This window comes from Martes martes (assembly GCF_963455335.1).
Source record: "Martes martes genome assembly, chromosome: 9".
In the NCBI taxonomy this organism is placed as follows: domain Eukaryota; kingdom Metazoa; phylum Chordata; class Mammalia; order Carnivora; family Mustelidae; genus Martes; species Martes martes.
In genome coordinates this window covers 66115066-66138696 of record NC_137896.1, presented here as the reverse complement: position 1 = coordinate 66138696, position 23631 = coordinate 66115066, and the positions used below count along the sequence as shown (strand labels likewise).

At 38.6% G+C, this 23631-nt stretch overlaps 1 protein-coding gene across 2 annotated transcripts in view; it reads left to right on the top strand.

The window, feature by feature from the left end:
* Nucleotides 1–23631, top strand: part of MGAT4A (alpha-1,3-mannosyl-glycoprotein 4-beta-N-acetylglucosaminyltransferase A) — a 122171-nt gene that overhangs the window by 2269 nt on the left and 96271 nt on the right. Inside the window, exon 2 of one of the 2 annotated variants that reach the window (XM_080814884.1) lies at nucleotides 2267–2596. In XM_080814884.1, coding sequence (XP_080671010.1) covers nucleotides 2503–2596 — 94 coding nt within the window. In that variant the 5' untranslated portion in view covers nucleotides 2267–2502. Of the gene's footprint in view, nucleotides 1–2067; nucleotides 2597–23631 lie in introns of those variants that run through there. The other variant, XM_080814885.1, reaches the window with a different exon arrangement.

The following is a 23631-nucleotide window of genomic DNA, read 5'->3' as shown; positions in this document are numbered from 1 at the left end:
ATGTTGCACCAGGATTGTAATTCTGTATTATATAATTCACTGAGTTATCACATCTCTTTTTATAATCAGAACTCATTATTAGGGTGCTTATTAACATAAGACTATATATTAGGCACTTTAAGGAATTTAGTATAAATTGTAGGATTTCACCACAAAGATTTTAAAATTTAAACCATCAATGTGAGCGTGTTTGATGTTAACTTGTCTTAACTATAGAAGATGAATAACTTTGGTTGTAGAAAATAGTGATAACTTTTGAGAATACCTTTGGAGTTCCTTGTTTTCAGATAGTAAGAGGAAGCAAGGAAGTAGAGGGGTTCAGTGCTTCCAGAATATTATACCACAGTGAGAGCTGTTGGCCAAGGAGGGTTAGAAGGCATGCTTGGATGTGTGGTGGGGGAAGGGTGCTTAGCCAGAGGTTACAGGAAGTGAGAAATTTGTTTAAAGTCTTAGGTTTATGGGGCGCCTGGGTGGCTCAGTGGGTTAAGCCTCTGCCTTCGGCTCAGGTCATGATCCCAGGGTCCTGGGATCGAGCCCCCGCATTGGGCTCTCTGCTCAGAAGGGAGCCTGCTTTCCCCTCTCTCTCTGCCTGCCTTTCTGCCTACTTGTGATCTCTCTCTGTCAAATAAATAAAATCTTTAAAAAATAAAAAAAAGTCTTAGGCTTAAACTCAGAAATTTCCTATGAATTTTGCAGCTTTTTTCCTAATACATACATATTCATTATAGGAGAGAAAATTTTTTTGAAATTGACACACTGTTGGGTGAAGTTAATACCTCAGGAAGGTTCTCTAGACTGGGAGTGGCCCTTGCCCTTCTCTTCATACTTGCAAGGTACAGGTGACCTAGTTTGAAAGGCAAAGGGCACTAGGTAAGCGCTTGAACTTTGAAGTCCTACAGATCAGTGTTCCCTCTCCGGTTTAATAATGCCTGTCTCATTACCTGAAGCTAATGTGACATTGTGTGTCAGTTATACTTAGTTAAAGAAAAGGCCTGCCTCTTAGGGTTTTGTTGAAGATTTAAAGCATATAGTGGTTGCATAGAAACACTCAGTGTCTTGTAGAGTCTGTCATTGTTACCATCAGTACTATCCCTTAGTCTAGGGGGGATTTCTAGTCACTATGTTCAGTTTTACAACTGTAGCTGACATGGTGGTTTCTGAATTGCCTACCAATGGCTACTTTAATCAGCCATACTTTGTAGCCAAGGCAATTGTTCCTGGGGCTTGTGAGGCATTTTTGGAGGTGCATTAACTTACCCCAGTAGAGTGTGTCTCAGTATGTTGCCAAGTGCATCTTGTGGTCCCTTTGAGGCCACTGGGAATCCGTGAACATCTTAGAGTGCCTGACATACCCCCAGGGAACGAGACTGGCTATGCATAGTGCAGACCAAACCCGTGGCTGGCTGCAGTTTTGTTTGTTTGGTTGGTTGGTTTGCTTTTATTTTTTAACACAGTTAACATTTATGGAGAACCTATTAAGTGGACCTGATTGAATTCGATGTTCAGTTTTTCTGCGTGAAAGCAGCGCGAGGTCCTAGGTCCAGCGGTGTTCTGGTTGGGTTGCTGCGTTTCCTAAATGCCTTTTTGTATTCCCAGTTGACACCTTGGGAGCAGGTTACTCACCTGAAAAACTACATTTCTTTTATGATAAGGATAAATGGCAATAATCACTGTGACTTTTCTATTGTTTATAAACATTATTTGTGTCCTAGAAGTGGAGCCAGGCCGGGTGGTTTGCTTGTTTTATGGATGAAACTGCAAGGCCTAAATCAGTGGCACACCTGAAGTCCTATATATAATGATGTTGCTGGAGCTAGAGCCCAGGTTTTTTGATGCTTGTATGTTGTAGTCTGCCAGTTTTTCTTAAAGTTTTCAAAACATTGACTATTACTTTGCAAGAGGAAAGTGGAGGAGTATGACGATTATGTTAGGTAGGAACTGTTGCGTGATCCTCAGAGTTAATCAGCTTCAAATCTGTGGCTTCCTATTTGTTTAATGAGCCCCAGAACCTCTCCCTAACCATAACTTTCTTTTTTTGCAGACAAAACCGAATCAAGGAGGAGGGAATATAGTTTGAAGCTCTTTTTCTGGAGGAGAAACATCGTATGATTCTAGTATATCAAATGAATTGTTTAGATGCGGGTATAATCTTGGTAGCTGGGGGTTAGCCCAGCCAAAAGTTTGTTCATAATGGTGAGTGATAAATGAAGAAAGTAGTATTTTGCATTATTGAACAAGTTTTCCTTTCTCTTTTCCCCCTGAACAGGAAGAAAGAAGCCTGAGACAGCAGCCTATGAAGACTGTGAAGACAATCCAGAATTGCAATTATGAATGGTGTTGCTGCTGGGCTCCTTCTGCAGAGCATCTGAAATGAACCTCTCTTATTGATTGTTTTTACTGGCCCCGAGCCAGGAGTACTGGATTCAGTTGACTTCAGGATTAGAAAGAGAACAGTTTTGGTTATCATCATAAACATATGAACCAGTGTGATGGTGAAATGAGATGAGGCTCCGAAATGGAACTGTAGCTACTGTTTTAGCATTTATCACTTCGTTCCTGACTTTATCTTGGTATACTACGTGGCAAAATGGGAAAGGTAAGGCAAATATCTCCAGAAATGTGCATGAAATGTAGTAGTAAACAATGCATAAATGCTTAGGTTAAGCACCACAACAATCTGCATTTTGCCTGCTCTCTGCTGGAGGCCTGCTAGTTTCTTTCTGATGCAAAAATGAAACTGTATTCTTGGACAGAGGAGGCAGAATTTCTAATCTGAATGGGGTTTGTTTTCGATTTCTTATAATTGCTCTTGGAGAAATAGATACTGATCAGTGGTTATATTATACATGGCAGCCAAGCTGACTAACAAAGACTTTTGTTTTGGCATTTTATTTTTATTAAACATCATAAATGTTTAATAAGCTTCCTTGTACTGGATGTTGTTTAAAGTGCTTAAAAGGACACAATCAGCGCCTTCATGAAATTTACATGCTGATTATAGTAATGATTTGGTGCTGTTGTAGTTAATGATTTAAACTACATGTGTTGACAGATTGCTCTTTGGGCAAGAGTATTTATGAAGTGGGTGAGGATAAATTCTTACTGAAAATTGGAAACCAGTTTTAAGTTTATTGTGTTTAGACTGTTAAACTGTGTTTTTAAGGAAGGTTATTTGTTAAGTGATATTCAGGGATAATGCCTTTGCTTTTTTTTTTTTTTTTTTTTTTAAATTTATTTGAGAGCTCAGAGACAATGGGGGAAGGGCAGAGGGAGACCTTAGAGAGAGAAAATCTTAAGCAATCTCCATGCCCAGCACAGAGCCCGAGTTGAGCTCAATCTCACAACCCTGAGATCATGACCTGAGCCAAAATCAAGAATTGGACAGTCAGTGTACTGAGCCAACCAGGTGCCCCCATTCCTATGTAAATCTAGGGAAAGTTGATGGCATAGAAGGATGGCAGTACATATTTGGTTTTTTAGAATCAAGTTAGAGTAGTCATCATCTCCAGATTATTGGGGTCCTGTTTTAGTAACTTATATGAAGATAACTGAAAAGATGCATTCATTACTTAATTTTCCTCTGGCGTGTACATAGGTATGTATATGTAGATGTGTATATATCTGTGTGAGTACATATGTATAAAATAAGCTGATTAAATGAAAAGCATAGGATCTGTTCTTTGAGCAAGTATACTATCTTTTTTTTTTCCTGAGTTGGGCTGTAATTTTGAGAGGAACTGTTTCAGGGAGAAATGAATGAAAAACTTGCAGAAGACCTTTATTCTTTGTGGACATATATATACAATTTGGATTTCGTTTTTTAATTGCACCAAAAGGAGAAGACATACTTAGGAAGAACTTTGACTGGTTAATTTAATAAACTGTTGATTGTCCCAGACACGACCAAAACAGATGCCTGGCCTTAAAAGTTTACTTATGAAATAAGAGAATTGACCATAAGCGGCATATCTGGATTTTTTTCTTATCGGGAAACTTATCTATTCAGAGTTACAGTAATGGAGAAATGTGATCCTTTTCACTGAGTCTTATGTAAGGGATTAAAACTTTTGGAATCTCTATTCCACTTGTCTTGTTTCTTGTGTAAAGGCATTATAAGCATTATTTTCTTTTTGGATTAAGTTGTCTTTAGGGGCCCCTGGGTGGCTCAGTCAGCTGATCACCTGTCTTGGGCTCCCGTCATGATCCCAGTGTCCTGGGATTGAGCCCCATGTCACTCTGCTCAGTGGGGAGCCTCCTCCTCCCTGTCCCTTTCCCTCTGCCTGCTGCTCCACTTGCATGCGGGCATGTGCTTTCTCTCTGTCGAATAAACAAATAAAATCTTTAAAAAAGTTGTCTTTAGAGTCAAAATTTAAAACAGAAATATTCTTTCATTCTGTGATATTAGATACACATAAAGTCTGTTCTCTTTGATTATCATTCTTTGACCAGCTCTGTAATCCTTTCATGCATATTCTTCTGCTCTGTTTTTCTGCTTAGTGTTGAGTCCAGACTTTTTCAGGTGTCAGCAGATGACTCCTGTTAGGGTTATATAAGATCCTGGTTGTTTTTGTTTGTTTGTTTTTGTTTTTTGTTTTTTTAGATTTTATTTATTTGGGAGAGAGAGAAGGAGAGGGAGAAGCAGGCTCTCTGCTGAGCAGGAAACCTGATGTGGGGCTCAATCCCAGGACCCCTGGGATCATGACCCGAGTCAAAGGCGTATGCTTGATGGACTGAGCCACCCAGGCGCCCTAGTCCTCTGTGTTTTAATGCTATCATTTATGTAACTGATTTAACTGCTGAGCATTTGGATTCTTTCTAGATCATTCTGCCAGTCAGATAGTCTGGATTTTCCAGAGCAGGCCTGCTCTTAGATAGTCAGGTCTAGTACACTCATCAACCATGTGGTCTGATTTTTATATTGAAAGCATGGTTTCCATAATCATTGACTTTGCTGGGCTAGTAGTTTTTATTTTTCATTCACTCATTGGCCCCTTAATGTACTGCCTAGCACTGCATTAAATACTATGAATATGAAAGAAATAATAAACTTAACACCTTTGAGAGGCTCAGGGACTGGTAGGAGAAGATTCAGGTAAACAAAACAAATATGATACCATCAATAGATTGAGATAGAAGTAATAACCCAGTGCTGGGGAAGCATATTACATGTTATATATGATTTCATTTAATCCTTATAACAACCCTGGGAAGAAGAATTACCCCCTTTCACTAGATGAGAAAACTGAGGCAGAGTGGTTGAGAAACTTGACAAGGTGGTACATTTAAGTGGTAAAGTGAAGTTTGAGCTCAGTCATGCTGGTTCCAGATATTATGCTCTTAGCTATTGGTCTACCTCCCAGAAGAGCAGAGACTGAAGCTACTAATTCTTGAATCACTTCACAGAGGAAGAGTAAATAGGGAGGTGATGCCAGGCAGAGTAGTAGATAGTGGGCATGTCAGGTAGAGAGGTCCTTGTGCAGCCACAAAGCTCCTGAAACGGTGTAGCATATTTGTGCCTTGGAATTAGGAGACACTCAGTTTCATAGGCATGTAAGACTCCTCAACTCTCAAGGTTTAGTTGGTAATCACAGTGCAGTTCTTAACCTATTTTTCATAAGTCTTCATCTAACACTTGGAAGAATACATGAGTTGGTCCATGGGATTGGCATAAGTTTGGGAGCATGTTAGGAACCCAGCCAGGGAAGATGGAGTTTGGGGTTGGGGATACCAATTTTAGCAGGGCATGCAGAATTAAATGAGGCAGAATTCCAGTTATGTGGAATAGACAGGTTGGGAAAGTTGTATGCAGACATTGTGAGAGTGGGACCAGAGTCATTCGTTCTAAGAGTCTTGGCTTTTAATCCATTTTTAGGTCAATTTTTGTGTTTGGTATGAAGTAAAGGTCCACCTTGATTCTTTTGCATCTGGCTATTCAGTGGTCCTAGCCGTTTGTTTTTCCCCCATTGAATGGTCTAGGCACTGTTGTTGAAAATCAGTTGATCATAAATGTATGGATTTATTTCTGGACTCTCAATTCTAGCCCATTGATATTCCTTCCTTCTATTACAGCACCATCTTGATTATTACATTGTAGTGACTTCTGAAATTTGGAAGTATAAATTCTGTTAGTTTATACTTTTTCAGGATTGTTTGGTTCTTTTGGGCCCCTTGCAGTTCCATGTGAATTTTAACATCTGCTTGTCAATCTGTATAAAGAAGTCAACTGGGATTATGATAGGGATTGCTTTGAGCCTGTAGATCAGATTAAGTACCATTACCATCTTAATAGTGTTGGGTCTTCCAATCCATAAAACATAGGATTTCATTTATTTAGGTCTTTACTTTTTTCCAACAATTTTTGCATACATTTACACAGTTTAAGATTTATGCTTCTTTTTAAAAATTTATACCCAAGTATTTTATACTTTCTGATAGCATTTTGAATGGAGTTGTTTTCTTAACTTTCTCAGTTTTCATTGCAAGTGTATAGAAACACAATTGATTTCTGTATATTGATTTTGTATCCTGCAACCTTCCTGAGCTTATTTATTCTTATAGTGGATTCCTTAGGATCTTCTGTGTACCAGATCATGCCATCTGTGAATACAAATAATTTTATTTCTTCCTTTCTAGTCTGAATGCTTTTTCTTTGTGTTGTTTAATTTTTCTGGCTAGAACCTTCATTTCAGTGTTAAATAGAAGTAATGTGAGAGCTGACCTCCTTGTCTTGATCTTAAGGGGAAAGCAGCCAGTCTTTACATTTATTTAAGTGGAATATTAGCTGTGGTTTTTAAGTAGATGTCTTTTTTTCAGGTGAAGGAAGTTGCCTTTTAGTCCTGGCTTGCTGAGTGTTTTTATCATGAAAATATGTTGAATTTTGTCAAATGAATTTCCTGTGTCTATTGAGTGATTTTGTTGTTGTTGTTGTTGTTCTGTATTCTGTTGATAAGCTATATTACATTGAATGATTTGTAGGTGTTCAACTAACCTTGCATCCTTAGGATAAGTAACACTTGGCATGGTGTATAATTCTTTTTAGATGTTGCCGGATTTGGTTTGCTAGTATTTGTTGGGGATTTTGGATCCATAGTCAGAAGGGTTATTGGTCTATAGTTTTCTTATTTTGTGTTTGTCAGTTTTTGATATTAGGGTGATACTCATTTCATAGAAAGATTTGGGAAGTGTTCTTGTCTATTTGGAAGAATTTGTGGAAAATAAGTGTTCTTTAAATGTTTGGTGGAATCAGCGCTGACATCATCTGGGCCTGGGCTTTTCTTTGTGAAAAGACCCATAACAAGTAATAAGATTCTGTCAGTTTTTTGATGACTGATAGAATCTTATTACTTGTTATGGTTCTTTTCAGATTCTCTATTTCTTCTCCAGTGAATTTCTGTAGGTTGTATTCTACTAATTTGTCCATTTCATTTAAGGTATGTAATTTATTGGTGTATAGTTGTTCATCATATTTCTTTATAGTCCTTCCTATTGTGAGATCAGTAGCAATGCCCCCTCTTTTAGTATTCTAATAGTTTTAGGGTTTTTTTTTTCCCTTGGTCAGACTAGCTAAAAGTTTGTCGATTTTGTTGACCTTTCAAAGAACCAGCTTTTGTTTTCTTGATTTTCTCTGTCTACTCTCTATTTCATTACTTTTTAAAAAAAATTATTTTTATTGACATATATTATATTATTTGCCCCCCGGGTACAGGTCTGTAAGTCGTCAGGATTACACATTTCACAGCAGTCACCATAGCACATACCCTCCCCAATGTCCATAACCCAGCCACCCTATCTCCACCCCCCACCCCCCAGCAACTATCAGTTTGTTTGGTGAGATTAAGAGTCTCTTATGGTTTGTCTCCCTCTGATGCCATCTTTTTTCATTTTTTCCTTTGCTACCCCCCACAACCCTCCACCCTGCCTCTCAAATTCCTCACATCAGAGAGATCATATATTTTATTACTTTCTACTCTAATCTTGATCCTTTCCTTCCTTCTGTTTCTTTTAGGCTTAGTTTGCTCTTCTTTTTTTGGTGCAGGTAAGGTTTCTTTAGAAGGCAAGGTCATTGATTCGAGATCTCTTTCCTTTCATAATATGGGTATTTACAGCTGTAAACTTCCCTCTAGGCACAGCTTTAGTTGCATCCCGTATTTTGGTATGTTCTGTCTTGATTTTCAAGCATTTCAAAGTGTATTCTGATTTCTTTTTTCTTTTACCGGTTGGTTGGTTAGGAGAGTGTTAATTTTCTCAGATTTGTGAGTATCCCAAATTTTTCTGTTATTGGTTCCTAATTCCATTTCATTGTGGTCAGAAGACATACTTTATATTATTTCTATCCTTTTAAATTTATTTAGATTTTTAAAAATAACCTTGCATATGTTCTATCCTCTAGAATGTTGCATGTGCACTTGAGACTCTATATGCTGTTGTTGTAAGGTGGAGTGTCATGTAGATGTCTGTCAGGTCCTGCTGGAGTAATAGTGCTCTCCAAGCCTTCTGTTTCCTTGTTGACCTTATCTCTAGTTGTTCTATCCATTATTGAAAGTAGAGAATTGAAGACTTCAGCTATTGCTATGGAATTATCTATTTCTCTCTTCATTTTTGTCTTTTTTGCTTCATGTATTTTGGTGTTCTGTTATTGGGTACATGTATTTTTTATTTTAAAATATTTTTATTTTTATTCTATTAATTGTTATTGAATATTCCCTGTTTATCTCTAGTAACATTTTTGTTTAAATATCTGTTTTGTCTGTTGTCAGTATATCAGTATATAGCCATTCCAGCTTTTCTGTGGCTTCTACTTGTATTTTATGCTTTATTCTGTTCTTCGACTTTAATCTATTTGTATTTAAATCTACAGTTTGACTCCTGTCAACAATCTATAGTTTGGTCATGGTTTTCTGGATCTAGTCTGAAGATGTCTACCTTTTGCTCAGACTGTTACCCATTCATTCTTCCTGTTATTGATATAGTTTGATTTATATCTGCCATCATTTTGTTTTTCGTGTCTCATATCTTTTTTCTTCCTCTTCTGTACTTTTTTTTGCATTGATTGAATATTTTCTAATGTAGCATTTTAATTTCATTAATGACTTTTTTCACTATTTTTTGAGTATATTTTAGTGGTTGTTCCAGGGTTTATCATTTACATCGCAGCATATCAGAATCAGCTTCAGATTTATGCTACATTCATTGCAGTAATATATAGAAATGTTACCTCTGTTTAGTGCTGCCCCCTCTTTTTGTGTTGTTATTGTTTTATGCTTTACGTCTGTCAATATTATAAACCCAACAATACATTGTTATTATTTTACCATCTGTTATTTCCTTAGCACATTGCAGCTTTATTCTCACCTACCTCCTTTGTTCTGTTATTGGCAAATATATTACATTTCCATGTGTTACAGACTCAGTGATACTTATATGCATATCGTTTTATACTATTTTTAAATAATTGAAGAGAAAGAAAAGGTGTGCATTAATAGTGTCTATTATAATTACATAATCACTGGTACTCTTTGGTGGATTTAAATTGCTGTCTAGGATTACTTGCTTTCAGCTTAATGATTTCCTTAAGTATTTCTTGTAAGGAACGAATGTCTGCTAGCAATGAATCCTTTCAGTTTTTGTTTATCTTGCGATATGTGTTTTTTAACCTTCATTTTTGAAGTACAGCTCTGCTGGACTTAGGATTCCCGGTTGGCAGGGTTTTTGTTTTGTTTTGAAGGACTTTGTGTCATCCTACCACCTCTGGCCTCCAGTATTTCTTTTGAAAAGTTAGCTGTTCTCCTTGGGTTAGGGTTCCCTTGTCAGTGATGGATCATTTTTCTTTTGTGGTTTTCAAGATTGTTTTGTGTTTGGCTTTTATCATTTTTATCATGATGTGTCTGTTGATGGGCTTTGCTTCTTAGATGTGTAGGTTACTGGTTTTCAGTAACTTTGGGAAGTATTCAGTCTTTTTTTTTTTTTTTTAATTTTTTTTTGGTATTGCTTTTGTCGTTGTTGTTTTTACCTTTCTCTCTTCTTCTCGTATTCCCCGTACATTTATGATGTTATTCTTAACGGTATCCCAAATTTCTATGAGATTCTGTTCATTTTTCTTCATCTTTTTCTTTCTTTCTTCAGTTTAAATAATCTCTACTTATCTGTCTTCAAGTTGGCTGATTCTTTCTTTTGCCAGTTCATATCTACTGTTGAGGTCCTCTAGTATATTTTTAATTTCTATTATTGTACTTTTCAACTCCAGAATTGGCATTTGGTTCTTTCTTAAAATTTCTGTTTCTTTATTGATACTCTCTTTTGTTGTTATGATTTCCTTTACTTTTACAGGGAAGTTTTCTTTTACTTTTGTGAATGTATTTATAGTGGCTTCCTTGAAATATTTACCTGCTAATCCTACATCTAGTCATATTCACAGGGAGTGTTTTATGCTGCCTGCTTTTTTCCTGGTGTATGGGTCATATTTACTTATTTCTTTGTATGCCTATAATTTTGGGTTGAAAACTGGACATCTTAGATAATATAATTTGGCAAAACTGGATACTCTCCCACTGCTACCCCCAGGGCTTGTTATCTTTGCTTGTTTATTTGCTTATTTATTTGTTTAGTGACTGGCTGGATTATTTTAGTCTGTCTTCCCTCTCCCCTCCACAAGGTTGAGTGTTGGTCCTCAGGGAGACAGTTTTGGGTATGCCCACAATCTTCCTGGGGTGACTCTTATTACTGGTAGGACTCTCTTCCACTCTTTCAGTGACCACTACACTAATTGCTGGCTGATTGTTCTATTGTTTACAACAGTGCACTGGAGCATAAATTCTGCTACAAACTAATCTAATCAAATTGTGGTTCCTTTGAAGAAATGTTTCTGTGTTTGGTGTTTTTGCTATTTGTTCTGACCACAGGAAGGCTCCTCCTAGCTGTCCCTTTTCCTTGTTTTTTTCTTGCAAACTAGCCACCAACTCCTCCAATCTAGATTATATCTTCAGTCCATCTACGATTCTCCCAGTTCCCTTCACCATGACTTCTGCTGTTAAACTCTCTGTTGCAGTGAGGCTCGTTCCTTTGGGAAGAGATTAGGAGCTGTCTGTTTTATGGCCTGCTTTTCCACCAAGCAGAATTTCTGAGCCAGGGCTCTGGAGGTGGGAGTGAGGACAGTGGCTAGCTTCTCTCTGAGTGGTACTCCCACTTGAGGAGCTGAGCACTGGGTGAATGGAGGGGACCAGTAGCATGAGGAGGTCTTGGCTCTGCCTCTCCTGGTGTGGAACCACCGCCTCACTAGCCAGTGGAATGACTTTTCAGTATGCTGCAACCAAAATGGAGCCTTGGGTGCATGGAGAGATTGGATATCATAATCTGTTAGATATAAGAAATATGGAAGCCAAATAAAACATTATATGTAAAACTGTGGCTCTTATTTACAAGTAAAAACAGTAAATAAAAAGCTTTTAGATTTTTTAAAGTTTTTCTTTATAAAATAAAAATGCTCCTTTCAAACAGGATGTAAGGGAAATTAATAGTAAATCTAGAGTTTGGGGTATACCGTCATAGTTCTGGCTAACCAAAGTTGTATAATTGTGTTTGTCGAGTGCCCTCTGTGTGTCAGGCACTATTAAGTTTGGGTTATATTACTGAATGTGTCAGAAAAATCCCTGCTTTAATGTGAGGGAGGAAGAAAGGAAATAGCCAAAAAAACAAAATAAAAAAACAGTAAGCTGATGAATAATAAATGTGTTTTTTAAGCTTTTTATTTTGAAACAATTTTAGGTTTACAACAAATTTGAGGCACAGTACACAGAGTTCCCCTCTGCCCCCTAATATGAACAACTTACAGTACCACAGAGTATAATATTCTAAACCCTCACATTGCCTTTGATCCAGTACTATTCACTCATCTTCAAACCTTATTTGAATTTCACCAGTTGTTCCACTAATGTCCTTCTGTTCTAGGATCCAGTCCAGGATCCCACATTGCATTTAGTTATGTTTTCTAGTCTCCTCCATTATGGGAAATTTCCTTAATATTTTCCCAAGTGTTCTTGGCACTTTTAAAGCCTTTGGCCAGTTATTTTGTAGAATGTCCCTTAATTTGAATTTGTCTGATGACTTATGATTAGATTGAGGTAATGCATTTTGGCAAGAATACCATGGATATGACATTGTGTCCTTCTCAGTACACCGTATCACCAGCTTCGTGATGTTGAAGTGTGTTACCATTGGTTATGAGAACGTGGATCACTTGCTTAAACCGGTATCTGCCTAGCTTCTCCACTGTAAAGCTACTATGTTCTTCTTTGTAAGTAATAAGCATTTTGTGGAGGCTTCTTGAAAATTAAGCGGATATCTTGTTTCTCATCAAATTCTTGCCCATAAATTTTAACATTCATCGATTATTTTTGTCTGCAACAATTTATTACTGTGGTGTTTGCCCTATGTGATTTTCCATTTCTGCCATTTCTTCTACATTTAGTAGTTGGAACTCTGCTGAAAGGAAGAGATGTCTCTTCTTCCTCCTGTCTTTCTCATGTCTTGATAGGAGTATGGACTCAAGGGTATTTATTTTGTTCTGTGGTTTATAATCCTCTATTACCCTTAATGATTTTGGTGTTTACATTGTGCCAGAGGTAGCCATTGGGAGCTTCTTCACCTTGGCTTCTGTGCTTTCCACATGCCCCTCTCATATTTTTCAAATTTATTGAGGTGGAAATTCACATAACAAAATAGAAAGTCTATTAAAGTGAACAATTCAGTGGCATTTAGTACCTTCACAGTGTTGTACAACCAGCGCCTCGATCTAGTTATCATTCATTTCTTTTTTTTTTTTTTTAAGATTTTATTTATTTATTTGACAGAGAGAGATCACAAGTAGGCAGAGAGGCAGGCAGAGAGAGGAAGGGAAGCAGGCTCCCTGCCGAGCAGAGAGCCCGATGTGGGGCTTGATCCCATGATCCCTGGGATCATGACCCAAGCCGAAGGCAGAGGCTTTAACCCACTGAGCTACCCAGGCGCCCCGTTATCATTAATTTCTTGAGCCATTTTTGATTTTCTGGTGCTGTAACATGCTCCAGGTTCATCTTGCATTTTCTCTGCCCCAGCCCTGGAAGTAGTCCTCTCTTCAGGGACCCTCCAGTTCCTTTAAAGAATGGAGTCTTGGTGTGCTCATTCCTACCATGGCATCACCACTTAGCTTCTCCCCTAGATAGTGCAAGAAAGTATATGGGTGCATACACATATATTAAAAAAACAAAAAACAGAAGTTCATACTGATCCCTCTCATTTTAATCCAGTACAGCTGGGTTCATTCTGGTTTCTGCCTTTCTTTTTTTTGAACTTACCTCTTGTCTCCCACAGTTAAAAAAAAAAAAAAAGGCTGTTAGTATCCCAATATAGTTATATATTTATTCACTTACTATATATACAGACAATAGTTTCAGAATTGTTAACCAGTATCCAGGTGAAAAATAAATTTCTTAGGGTATAATATCTGTGTACAAGTCTTTTTGTCTTAAAATTATGTAGTGAAATGCTGTCTCCCAAAGTTACTTAGCTTATTTCTTAGCCACTTCCTTTTCAGTGTGGCTATCCCATTCAGTTATAATACATGTAAGCCCATACATAAGCTCATTTATTAATGCTTGCACGCTATTTTTGGGCTCCCCTCCATGTCCTGTTTACTGCCCTCATTTACATTTTGGATATATGAAACATTATCTTGTTTTGAGACTCAACTGTATGAAAAGATAGCCTAAGAGAAATGTCCCTCCTCATTCTTTCTATGCCATTTTCATTTCTCCCTTCTTTCTACCCAGTTTCCATTTCTCCCTTGTAGGTATTCAATCTCGTTTCCTCTTCTATTCTTTCTGTATTTATTGTTGCACAAATTGAGCAGAGGCACAAACATTTCCTTGTCTCCATTTCTTAAGTGATGGGTAGCATACTATAGATACTTCTCTGTGCTTTGCTCTTCCCACTTAGCAGTGTGTCCTGGAAATTGCTTCTTAGCAGTTCATGGAGGGCTTCCTCATTTTTTTTTTCTTTTTTAACAACTTCATACTCCATTGTGTTGAATGTACAGTAATTCATCCAACCACTCTCCCCTTTAGGGGCATTTAGGTTTTTAATGCATGTATTCAGTATGTTAAGTACATATTTTCTGTCCGGCATTGTGCTGGGTCTTGAATAATGGAAATCTAGTTTATAGGTTTTTTGTTTTTTTTTTAAGTTTAATTTTAGCCTTAATTTTTTTTTTTCATACCATGGGAAATCAAGGACTTAATGTTTTGGAAGAAAACTGTAGTTGCCACCTATGTTGTAAATAAGAAAGTCTGGAGGTAGAGTTGATTTGATTACCATTTAGATTTAAATAACTTACTCAGGAAAAGGAGATTTTGTCTCTCTTGTTGAAGTATATTTTTGTTTGCATCCTAAACTTAGTTTATAATTTTCAAAACCTGGGGGCACCTGGGTGGCTCAGTGGGTTAAGCCTCTGCCTTCAGCTCAGGTCATGATCTCAGGGTCCTGGGATCGAGCCCCGCATCAGGCTTTCTGCTCAGCGGGGAGCCTGCTTCTCTCTGCCTGCCTCTCTGCATACTTGTGATCTCTGTCAAATACATAAATAAAATATATATTTAAAAAAATAATAATTTTCAAAACCTGAAGATAAAAGCTAGGCCAATTTTTTAAGAAGCTTTAATTTCTATTTTATTTTTATATATATGTATGTGTATTTATGTGTGTGTGTACGCATGTATTTATATATGTGTATAAAACGGAGAGAGGCAGAGCGAGAGGGAGAGGGAGAGAGAGAATCTTCAGCAGGCTCCATGCTCTGTGCAGAGCCCGACGTGGGGCTTGATCTCACAACCCTGACATCATGAGCGACATCAAGTTGAGGTTCAGACGCTTAACTGACTGAGCCACCCAGGTGCCCCTGTTTATACCTTTTTGATGGGAAGCTAGAAAGTAACTTAAAGCAGATTACAGTCAGTATTCTTACTTTTCCAATTCAAAAAGTAGTAAATATTCACATGCCAGGTTTTTTACTCTTCACAGTTGAGGTGATAAGATAGAATTTTCTAGCCAGGGGCACACTGAGTTGGCCTGTGCATCTTCATTTCAACAGGTTTCGATACTTACTGTCTTCAGAGCAATTTTATTTCTTCAAGTAGATGTTTTAATTGAAGTCTAACGTACATATAATCAGTGTACAATTGTAGGAGTATAGCTCTGTGAGCTGTCGCCAAGTGGGCACCATCTGTGTAACAAACCCCGGAAGGAGAACATTGTGGCACTATGTGTCTTTGTGTGTTGGCACCTGATTTTGTTGGTGTTTGCCCTAGAAGTTGCCCATGCAGTGTCTCTCATGGTACTTCTCTGAAGGAACCAAGTCTTGGATTTCATCTCTGTGCTGCTGTTTGCATTTAGCCTTTCTGCTTGCCCAGGATTTACCGAATGCTCTGTTTGCCCATCTTGTACTAAGCTGTGGGAACGCAAGGGTGATTGAGACGCAAGACCTGCGGTAGGGGGGAAGTTACTTTAGTGGCCCTACCAGCGCTCCAAGTAACCATTGTTCTTTCTGCTCTCCCAGAGCTGTGGGCACAGGGCTGTGATTAGCATCAAGGTAAAAACAGTTCATTCTGATAAGGGGTCCTAGGAAAGCTCCTTGTAAGGAGGGACATGTGAGCCGGTCTGAAGGATAAAGCGGGATTTGATAGGAGAAAGGTGCTCCCTGGGATAATGGAGAGGGTAGATGTTGGCTTGAACCACGGTGCGTACAAGTGGCAGAAGACTTGAATGGCAGAAGCATTTGACCTGAGTGACCAGAAGTGTTGACCTCATGCATAAAGGGGGGAAGGAAAGTGGGAAGAGACTGGGGGAATCAGAAGACTGGCAGCTTCTGTTAGATCAGAAGCACATATGATGGCTGGGGAGGAGGTGAGAGATCTGAAGAGCAAGGCAAGAGGTCATGATGAAGAGGGTCATTGTCTTGTGACTTTGTCCTTCCAATAAGATACCTTATTTCTTTAGACTTGGGTACATTTTTTGAGTAGGTGACGACATGGCACTTAGCATGTGTGTGCACACATCTTTTTTCTCATAGTTTTGTTTTAAAATACAGCTGATTATGTATTTATTTTTAAAGATTTTATTTGAAAACAAGAGTGAGGGAATGAGAGAGAGAGGGATGTTTGCCTGAGGTGAAAGGCAGAGGGAGAAGCAGACTCCCCTCTGAGCAGGGAGCCCAGCGCAGGACTGGATCCCAGGATCCTGGAATCATTAACTGAGCCCAAGGCACACACTTAACCGTCTGAGCCACCCAGGTGTCCCAGTACAGCTGTTGCATTTGAATTTCAAACACCTCAGTCAGCAGACAAGTACAGATATTGCAGAATTTACACCCATATTTATATTTAAACTATCAATGGCATGGGCTTCATTCATTTCCTTGTTTCTGAACCTTCGTAAGGTTATGGAATTCTTATTTTTATACCTTTCTGAGGTTTCAGGAATCTCACTAGCCTGGGGGGAGAAGAAGTGAATGTCTACTGAGACCGCACATGCTAAACATGCCCTGGGTTATTGACGGAGTCTTGAGTGGGGCAGGGGACCTGGTTGCTTTTCCCAAGATGATTTAAATCTTTTATTATCTAGTTGGGTCCTTTTCTGCAATTAAACCTAATTGTTAGGTTAATAAGGCCATTTAAGCTCCTATTGCTGATTTAGATTTTTGTTTTTTTCCATGCTGGTATTTCCATGCTGGCATTTTCCCTCTGAAATAGGATTCTTAATTGTCCTTTTATCATTACCCTGACCTGATAGAGATATTGCAAACTTAAGCATGCCTTATTAGAATCTTGTGATTAGAAGGCCACCTGAGTTTTCTTCCTCTAAGATAAGGGATTAGTCTAGGAGTTTGATCATTTTAGGACAGATCATGGAATATTTTCCTTCTTTCTTTTTTTTTAAACCAAATTTCTTTGTGTGACCATTACTCTGATCATTTTCTCCACCCCCTTGTTCTTGTTACCTTTCCTATTTTTTTCCAAAGTTTTGAGCTTGCATAGAATCTTCCCACCCCCCATTTCTTGGTAGACAGAGATAAAAATTTATGTCTAAACTTTATAAGCAGACATGCTTATTAGAGGAAAAAAATACTCAAGTATATTGACCAGTCTTCTACTTGTTTAAATTAACAGAAAATTAACCATGTTCTGTTCTTTATCTTTTTCACATTTCAGCCTATTTTTGAATATTTTATTTTTTTTCTATTTACAGAGTAAGTTTGTATCCACTTAATGTAATTTTTTTCTTGAAATGTCCAGGTAGTCACCACTTGTCTACTGGAGATCCTTTTAGGCTGTTTCTTTATCTCTTAAGAACTCTCCCTGACATCTCTGAAAGCGTCCTTGCTTTGCTATCCTATTTCCACACTCAACAGACACATCCTAATTTTTCCCCTCCATCAGTAGATATGGAGTTAGCTATGCCTTGAGAGTCCTAGTTCCTAATGTAAGGGCCTATTTAGCCAGAGCGGCCCCACCTCCTTTGAACAGCCGTTTTGTTGTTTATGCAGTAAAAGTTAAATTGACCCTGCCCCCACCAGGGAAACTTATTTAAAAGCAAGTCAGGGAAACCAGTCCCAGGTAACAAAGCCCAAATACAAGGGTGGGTCAGGTCAGGTAGAGATAATAGCTGGAATGCAGGGATGGGAATGCAGGGATGAGTCAGGTCAGGTGGAGACATTCAATCAGTAAAGTGCGCATACTGTCTCCCTAGCTACCAAGGAGTGTGGGCCTCGCCTTTTGGGGGCCATTTCTCACCAAGGTGATAGGCTAGTGCAAATGTCTACTATGGGGTGAATTGTAGTTCAATTGGCCACCCGTGTATGACCTAGCATGACTGTGCAGCTTTCTCTGTGTATTACAGTCTCATTGGCCACCTATGTGTGGCCAGGCTCAACCACATGGCCTTTGCTCTATAAAAGTTAGTTTGTGAGGCAGGGAGGGGTTGTCCTCTCTGTAAGCCCGCCCCACCCCACCGACCGGTCTGTTTGACGGTCGGTTTGATTCTTGATGCTTGGCACAAAATAAAGCTTTGCTTGACCTTTGCTTTGTATCAGTCTCGCTCCTTTGACCATGGACCCATTATTGGGGGACCCAACACCTTTCAGAAGGAATTGTATTAGAGACCAAAATTTGATTGTCCGTAAGACTTATTGATGGACAAAAGTGTTGCTCTTGTTTGTAGGAAATGGTCATTGGTTGGTTTTTCTGATTTAACTAACCACATTGTTGTGTTCTACTTTCCCTTCTGTGTGAGGTTTTATCGATCACTACAATTTTGTTGTATATCGATGAACTCCAGCTCTCTATAAAGAGAAATTTCCAATAGGATTGGAGTTTTGCAGGGAGACTCAGCAGTCTGGGACTTGTTTCTTAGAATGTGGAAAGTTACACAGGATAAGAGTTTGCCAGCTAGTTTATCTCATTCTTCACTGTGGCAAACAGTCAGTTGTTTCTTAATTTACTTCTTTGTGAGTCCTGGCAAGCCTCTGTGCACAGAAATTTCTGTTGGCACCTGGATTGCTATTTCAGAGTACCAAAAATTAAAAAAATTCTTCACAAATTCTGTGTGTGAATTATGGAAAAAAGAGGTAAATGTTCCAGGAACTATCATAATCCTAAACTGTATGTCTAGTGGCTTGCTGTCATGATGGACTTTTTCCCTGGTACCTTGTTCTTTCATTATGTCAGTGGAGGTTGAGCTTAACAAGTTGACCTTCAAGACTTGTGATGTAAAGTTTCCTATTTGTTGCTTCCTGTCATAATTTGCATTTATCTCAAGTTGTCTCTTTTGTAGCTCTGTACCATTTCCCCAAATGTCTTACCCATTCATATTTCCCCCTTTTTACTTTTAATCAGTGGTAAGGTCCTATTTATTTGCAAATGATTTTGCAGAAAAATAATAAGACTGATTAGAACTCTGTTACTGCTGTATACTGGTGTCATTTCAAGAGAAATAAGCATGTAGTTTCATGACCGAACATAAGCATAGGTTGGTACTTGGGAACAATGAAGAATACCATTGTTGGCTACGTTTGCATCCATGGTCTCATTTAGTTCTCATAACAGCTTGAGGGAAGTAGGTGAGTATTAAATCCCTATTTGAGGGACACCTGGGTTACTCAGTCAGTTAAGCATTTGCCTTTGGCTTAGGTCATGATCCCAGAGTTCTGGGATGGAGTCTTGCATCAGGCTCCTTCCTCAGCAGGGAGCCTGCTTCTCCTTCTACCTGCCACTCCCCCTGCTTGTGCTCGCTCGCTCTCTCCAACAGATAAATTTAAAAAAGTCTTTTTAAAAAATCCCTATTTGACATGGAGACGCTTAGGCAACCAGTGAATTATTTAATCCCACTCTGTTACATGACTGGAGAATGATAGGATAAAGGATGTAAGCCCAGGTGTATCTGGTCCCACGGCTGATACTATTGGAAGCAGATCTTAGAGACACACTGCCTACTACCTCCTGTGCAGTAGAGTGTGTCACCTAAATGGAGTCTCCATAGGAGCTTTGGCAAGTCTTGTTTTGTTGGTCACCTAATGTGACTTTCTCATGTGCTAAAACAATATTTCCTTTGCTAGTATTTAATCATATTCTAGCCCAATCTGTTGATGTTACCTTTTTTTTAAGTATGAGGTTTCAGTTTTCAGTAAATTTAGTAGAAATCTATTTTACCTTGATTATTTCTAGGTTAAAGAGTTAGTTCACCCTGCCATTAGTTAGAGGATACTTAAGTCATCAAATGATCCGTTGTATACGCTAGCAAAGTTACCTTGAAATTGAAATGTCTATATTATTGGTTGCTAGTATTTCTGGAAGAAGTCTGTGTTAACGTGAGTCATGATGGATTTTGTTTTGTTGTTGAGTACAGCTGTTAAAGTGTCTTCCTAAATGTGTGTAATAGTTTAGAATGGCATAATCTTTTGGGGGGGGCTCAGAAATATATAGAATATTAGTCTTTAGGAATTTAGGTTTATTGTTTTGATGTAGAGAAAGACAGTTATAAATCTGGTGGCTTTGGTTAAAGTAAAACACACTATCAATGACTAAAACAAATTTGGTATATTATGAATGAAAAATCAGAGCATTGTTCGTTGTGCTCACTGAAATAACCTTGACACTGAGTAAATTATAGATGAAGACATAGGCTTGACTACTATATATTTTGATCTATAATAGAGTTAACGATTAAGGTAAACCTGAGGCAACATTTTTATTGGTAGTTAGAAAATGTAGTTTTGCAGTATGGAACTTAAGTTACTTTGAAACCATTTTCTAGGAGTGAGTTATATTGCGGGTCAGATACAACATCAAATGTGTAGAATTTTTGACTTGTAGCAGATGTTTTAACTATTTGGAAGTCAAAGAGAAGATCCAGAAAGAACTCCAGTGATTGTAAATGACCAGTGTTACTCAGGAATTAATAGGATTTGATCTCTTTCCAGAAGTGAAAGACAGGGTGGGTGTAGAGGTTATTAAAAAGATGCTGCTCATGGTTTTCTTTTCCTGAGGAATCATGGCAGTGTTATCGTTTGGGAGAAATGAGTCTAGAGACCTTTCTTGGTTCCTTTGTAGCTGCTTTCTTGATTTTGGAAAAGTCACTTGAACTCTGTGGAGGCTTTTTTTGTTTATGTTTTTAATTTTAATTTTCATTCTACTGGTAATGGTCATGGGGCAATTTTAAAGATTGGGAAAAATGCTACAAGGCAAAGTGCAGGCCAACAGGGTTGTTTGTTTCTTTTCTGTCTGTTTTTTTTTTTTTTTTTTTTTAAAGGAAAAGAAGGTGGGTATTGCTAATTACAGAGCTTGGCATTTGTGGCAGTATGCTTCATGACCATGAATGCTTGCTTGCTTATTTATTTATTTATTTATTTTCTTTTTTTTTTTTTTTTTGTTTTTTTTTTTTAAAGATTTTATTTATTTATCCAACAGAGAGAGATCACAGGTAGGCAGAGAGAGAGAGGGAGGGAAGCAGGCTCCCTGCTGAGCAGAAAGCCCAATGCGGGACTCGATCCCAGGACCCTGAGACCATGACCTGAGCTGAAGGCAGCGGCTTAACCCACTGAGCCATCCAGGTGCCCTTGTTTTTTTTTTTTTTTAAAGATTTATTTATTTTAGAGAGCATGAGTGAGTGGGGGAGGAGGGGCAGAGAGAAGGGAGAATCCTGAAGCTGACTCCCTGCTGAGTGCAGAGCCCAACGGGAGTCTCAATTCCAGGACCCTGAGATCATGTCCTGAGAGAGAATCAAGAGTTGGCCTCCTAACTGACTGAGCCACCCAGGCTCTCCACCGTGAATATTTGTAAGAAGAAGGAGTGATTGCTAGTAGCCAGCAAAAATGAACTACGATTTAGCCTGGATCATGAATTTCTTTTTTTTTTTTTTTTTTAAGATCTATTTATTTATTTATTAGAGAGAGAGAGAGAATGAATACAGGTGCATGCCTGAGCGGGGGGAAGGGCAGAGGGAGAGAGAGAAAATCTCAAGCAGACTCCCTATGGAGCATGATGTGGGCTCAGTCTCATGACCCTGAGATCACTGAGCCGAAACCGAGAGTCAGATGCTTGGTCAACTGAGCCACACCAGGTGCCCCTGTTTGTGTATTCTTCTAATCCATTTTTTAATACATGGATTTATATTTGTCAACCCCATAATTGTATATGCATATCTGTATATGTGTGTGTTTTAAAATGTTTACACAGATACCATTATGCTATATATGTAATAGTATCATGCAGGCATTATTCTGTATGCATACAAACATCTTGGGTTTTTTTACTCACATTATTTTACTGTTTCCGGGGGGGAGGGCACCCTGGAAAGCCTTACTCCATTATTTTCACTGATGTCACACTATAGCAGCTTCTCATACCTTTCTGTTCTCCAGCTCCCAGCAAGATTCTGTTCCAAGTTCTTCTAAACTAGATATATAACATTTTTGTCCTTGTTCCTTCAGAAGTTTGCCTTTTAGAGTTCACGTCATGGCACAGCAAATGTGACTTTTTTGTCCCTACATACATGGTAGATAATGGTTAGGACACGACACCAAAACCCCTGTGTTATGATCAGTCTCTTCAACATCCACATTGTAGTTCTCATTTTCAATGTTTGGGTGCACTTGGTTCTTGATATCTAGTAATGGGAATGTTAGTTGATTTTCATTAAATTCAGACTGTTCTATGATCACATCATCATTGCGTGACTATAGATAAGTTCATTGGACATTATTTCCTCTGCAGTTAGAGTGATACTGTGTCCAGCGTGGGCCACTTGAGAGTAAAGCAAGTGCAATTAACAGTTATGCTGGGGTAATAGCTGTAAATTTCAACAGCCCCGAGCAAAGGTAAATAAATATGTAGTCTCCCTACTAGTGAAGTGAAAGACTATGATAGTGACTGGCCATGTTTGGGCAAAACAGGGAAACTGATTCAGTAGTGCTGGGAAGTGAAGTTCCGTGATCTAGAAGCATCATTCAGAATCATTGTGAGCCTGCCTGCCTGAGAGGGAATGCACGTTCCGTTGTATCAATCAAACATGTGGAACCCACACAGGATTGCAATGAATGCCTTAAGAATGGAGTATAAACCGTGAGGAGAGGGGAAGCATTTCTGAGGTGGTAGCAAGCATTTGCTGAAGCAGTCATGAAAGGAAGTTATCTTTGAGGGTGCTGATTAAGATCTAGAAGGTTAATAAACCCTCTTCTCAGGGGAAATGAGTTTTGCCCTTTCTGAACCGACTGGATACAAGGAGGTAAGATAACCTGGGCTTCCTTATCAGAAAACTAAGATTAGAGATAAAGTAGAAATAAGACACTCTAAGATGTCCTCCTTTCACCTTCCTTAAAGAAAGTTTCTTCTTGCATGTGTGTTGTATTTCCCTGCTCTTTTTGGTGGACTGTCTAGAAGTTAATATGCTAAACTGTCTCAGTGCTTCAGCTGCTATAGTAGTGAATTAGAGGGAAATATACTTGAGGGAAATACACTAATCTTTTTAGTTATAGGCTAATAGGGGTTTATGGGCATAATGCCAGTGGATTTGTAAGTAACTTTCTTCATACTGGTCCTTTCCCTCTCTTTAGCTTCATTAAATCATTCATTTACCTAGTGTTTATTGAGCATATATAAGGTCCTGTTTCACTGGGCACCTGCAGTATAGTTGTGAATGAGATAGGCTCTGTGACAGCAAGGATATCACCTATTTACAGAGATGCTAAGGGTGTGGGGAGGGAGTTACCCAATAATAACTGAGCAACTGAACGGGCTAGACTGTTTTGAATAGCAATGAATACTGACGGTAAGACAGGCTAATGTGAGAATGCCAGAGGTGGGACTGAGGGCTAATACAGGTAGTCAGAGAAGGCATCTCTGAGGGGGTGATGGTTTAATTGAGACCAGAGAAGTAGAGTGAAGAGAAGTCTTAGCAGTAGGAATAGCAGGTATGAAAGTCCTGAAGTAAGAAGGAGCTTAGCATTGGGGCACCTGAGTGGCTCAGTCAGTTAAACATCTGCCTTCAGCTCAGGTTATGATCCCAGGGTCCTGGGATCGAGCCCCACATTGGGCTCTCTGCTTGGTGGGGAGCCTG